At 34.4% G+C, this 3,931-nt stretch overlaps 1 protein-coding gene across 1 annotated transcript; it reads right to left on the reverse strand.

Annotated features, from left to right (window-relative positions):
• Positions 1–1,838: 1,838 nt before the first annotated feature.
• pnx (posterior neuron-specific homeobox) lies at positions 1,839–3,311 on the reverse strand. Its single transcript, XM_051686199.1, has 2 exons — positions 3,194–3,311; positions 1,839–2,272 (listed from the first exon to the last, which is right to left on the reverse strand). The coding sequence occupies exons 1-2, from the start codon at positions 3,309–3,311 to the stop codon at positions 1,839–1,841; spliced, it is 552 nt and encodes a 183-aa protein (XP_051542159.1).
• Positions 3,312–3,931: the final 620 nt, after the last annotated feature.

A 3,931-nucleotide genomic window follows, 5' to 3' on the forward strand; every position in this document is an offset into this window, starting at 1 on the left:
GTCATTTAGTTTAAAGCCAAGAGTTATGTTTGTGAAAATAACAGATTTAGCCTGGTTTTGGAAAAACACTATGTCAGTGGTTGTTTTCTTATAATGTCTAAAATGTTTTGCTTGAAACCAACAAATTTATGACTCAGTTCCTGGTTAGACTTGCTTTACAAGTATTAAGCAAACTCAAATAGAGGAATGAAAGAATCTCTTATAAAATCTCTTATAAAACCATGAATAAGCAACTATTTATTGATAGTGCCAACTGACATCTGATGTTAATAAAATCCACGTGTTAAATTACAGACAGATGTTTGTCTGCTGGACTCATTCGCAGTCATATCAAACATTTCCTAATGTTCTAATGTTACTACTGTTACACTACTTAGTAGGTCCTCATGGTTGTGTGGTTGCTCACCTCGATCTGGGTGGCGGAGGACAAGTCTCAGTTGCCTCCGCTTCTGAGACCGTCAATCTGCGCATCTTATCACGTGACTCGTTGTGCATGACACCACGGAGACTCGTAGCATGTGGAGGCTCATGCTACTCTCCACAATCCACGCACAACTTACCACACGCCCCATTGAGAGCGAGAACCACTAATCGCGACCACGAGGAGGTTACCCCATATGACTCTACCCTCCCTAGCAACCGGGCCAATTTGGTTGCTTAGGAGACCTGGTGGGAGTCACTCAGCACACCCTGGATTCAAACTCGCGTCTCCAGGTGTGGTAGTCAGCGTCAATACTCACTGAGCTACCAATCTGGTGCTGTTTTTAATTTACTCTAAAAACAGATTTCACTTTGATAATGAAGGAAGTGATCTTTCTATGTAGTGTGGAAGCATGTGCCGAGTTCTTAGAAATGAAATCTTTGTATTTATGTTGGTTTCATACATTTTCGAAGGAAAAAAAATGTATACCCATTTTTAAAAATTAATTAAACATTAATGACTTACTGAAGTGATAAAATATTTTATTTTATAATACCTGAATCCATTTGAGTATACACATCTTAATCATTACATTTTTTCTTTACAAAAGTATCCAAAAATCATTGACCCTTAGTGCAAAAATATAACATTTATTGTTTGTTTTACATGATGACACATAAAATTACATACATTTAAAATGCGATATAAATAAAATGATCAAATATAATGACAATTAGTTAAAACAAAAAACTTAAATATCACAGTAAGTTGCTGGTGTCCATTCTTAAAAATAAACATATTTTTTGGCAATATTGCTTAAATATTTTTGCAGCATCTTCGAGTAAAGAACCTTTTTCTTATCAAGAACTGATTTTGTTGCATAAGGTTCTTGAGTGACTACACTTAAAAAAAAAAAAAGAAAAAAAAGAAATTTAAAAAAAAAAAAAAAAAAATATATATATATATATATATTATATATATATATATATATATATATATATATATATATATATATATATATATATATATATATATATATATATATATTTTTTTTTTTTTTTTTTTTTTTTTAAATTTCAAAATAAAAATCCATCAAATTGACTTGTCATTTTTAACACAATTAAATAAAACATAAAATATTTAGATGACTAAATTAAGTCAATTTCCTGGAATTTTGTTATGAAGTTGAAATGCTTATATCTTAAAAAAAATTGGATGGTAAATGGTTCTTTGCGATTAAAAAGTTCTTGATGTTTCATTATAGGTTTTTCAGATCAGTGTATTGGTTCATGGGTTCTACAATAGTTTTTTTAGGTGGTTTTCTAAATAATTGGAGACTTAAAAGTTCTTTGTGGAACTTAATGATACTTCTATGGCTGTAAACCACTGTTTGGTTCCTACTGGAAGGATTGTTTGCTCAGAACAGTATAAGGGTCTTGTGAGGGTAAGCTGGGTTCAGGTAAGGGGTTTGTGGGTAATAATGCACAGGACTTGTATGCTGTCCAGGCAGGGCATACAGAAATGTGCTTTGCGTAATCGCTTGAGCTGCGCAATAGTTCTGCTCTTCTCCTCCATGTCCCTCACGTTCCTTCTTCCATTTGGTGCGTCGGTTCTGAAACCAGATCTTCACTTGAGTTTCAGAAAGACGGAGGGCTGCGGCAATACCGTGCCGCTCAAACACGGACAGATAGTGGCTGTTCTGGAAGCTTCGCTCCAGTATGCGCAGCTGATCCAGTGTGAACGCGGTACGGATGCGCTTCGACTTGCCCTTTGCGCTGGAACCGCTGTGGTCTTCGCTGGATGCAGAGGAGGTGCCTATGTCCTTGTTATTTTCTTTATTTGTAGGTTCATCTGAAATGTAAGAGGGAAAGAAACACCATCAGAACAATATTATGTTTAGTGTCTGGTTAAAGGGATAGTTCATTAATTCACCCTCATGCCAACCCAGACGTGTATGACTTTCTTTCTTCAGCTGAACACAAATGAAGATTTTTAGAAGAATATTTCAGCTCTGTAGGTCCATACAATGCAAGTGAATGGTGACCAGAACTTTAAAGCTCCAAAAAGCACATAAAGGCAGCATAAAAGTAATCCATAAGACTCCAGTGGTTGAATCCATGTCTTCAGAAGTGATATGATAGGTGTGGGTGAGAAACTGATCAATATTTAAGTCCTTTGTTACTATAAATCTCCACTTTCACTTTCACATTCTTCTTCTTTTGTTTTTGGCGATTTGCATTCTTCGTGCATATTGCCACCTACTAGACAGGAAGTATTTTTCTTAAAAAAAAAAAAAAGAACCTAAATATTGATCTGTTTCTCACCCACACCTGTCATATCAGTTCTGAAGACATGGATTAAACCTCTGGAGTCGTATAGATTACTTTTATGCTGCCTTTATGTGCTTTTTGGAGCTTCAAAGCTCTAGCCACTGTTCACTTGCATTGTATGGACCTAAATAGCTGAAATATTCTTCTAAAAGTCTTCATTTCTGGGATGGCATGATGAGATAATTTTCATTTTTGCGTGAACTACCCCTTTAAGCTGTTCGATGTTTATGGTTAGGTTTAAGTTTGGCTTAGACTTGAGTTACACCTAGGAAACATTTTAATGATATCGTTTGCTGATTCATTTATTTTTCTCTTATGGGATTAAAACTCGAACGTTTTTGGACGAGACAACAATTTTTTACGATTTAGCCATCTCGTACTATTATTACGACTTTTTATTTTATTTTATAAATTGCCTAAATAGAAAGTGCGGGAAACTCACCTAAGGTTGTTTTCTGTATCCTCTGATGCTTCCCATTAAATTTCGATGGATCCAGAATATCTGCGACCGAAAAAGAGGTTTTTCCCTGCAATGCAGAATTCCTAGTTTCTTCATGCATCTTTACAGTAAGTTGAGAGAGCTGTAAGAAAATGTGTCCTTCTGCCTCAGAGTCCTCTGGTATCTGACTGTCTCCATCACTTCATATCCTTTATATACACTTCAAACACACGCGTGTAAAATTAACATGTTAAAGGACATCAGTAGATTTAAACCAAACCATCAAATCTCCTCCTCACACACTTTAACATGTGAATGTCTCTCAGTGGGTGACACGCTTTCTTTGCCATTTATTACCCTGCAGCTGGTTAAAATGTCTTCTTTTCTGAAGACCCGTGTAGTTTTTTGTATCAGTGCTTGTCGTTATTTGCAATTGTGTGATTTTACGGTGGCAGAACGCGCGAGAGGCTGTTGTGATGGAAATGAATCATCTTCAGTTCTACAGTGTGCAGTAAAAATAAAATAGTAAAATAAGATATTTAAAATGCATGATTCAATTATTTCATTTATTAAAATGAAACGTTTAAATAACTGTAAATATATATATATATATTTTAAATATTTTTTGTATGTTTTTTGTTATTTTTATTTAATTTATTACATAATGTTTATTGTATTTACACCCAGAATAATTATTTTTACATTTCAAATACAATCCAAAAAAGCATAATATTTTGTTCA

This window comes from Myxocyprinus asiaticus, chromosome 43 (assembly GCF_019703515.2).
Source record: "Myxocyprinus asiaticus isolate MX2 ecotype Aquarium Trade chromosome 43, UBuf_Myxa_2, whole genome shotgun sequence".
In the NCBI taxonomy this organism is placed as follows: domain Eukaryota; kingdom Metazoa; phylum Chordata; class Actinopteri; order Cypriniformes; family Catostomidae; genus Myxocyprinus; species Myxocyprinus asiaticus.

Coding starts and splice junctions, on each gene's coding strand:
- pnx (XM_051686199.1), bottom strand. CDS start 3,311: ATGCATGAAGAAACTAGGAATTCTGCATTGCAGGGAAAAACCTCTTTT. Junction 2,273..3,193: donor GATACAGAAAACAACCTTAG/GTGAGTTTCCCG, acceptor CTTACATTTCAG/ATGAACCTACAAATAAAGAA.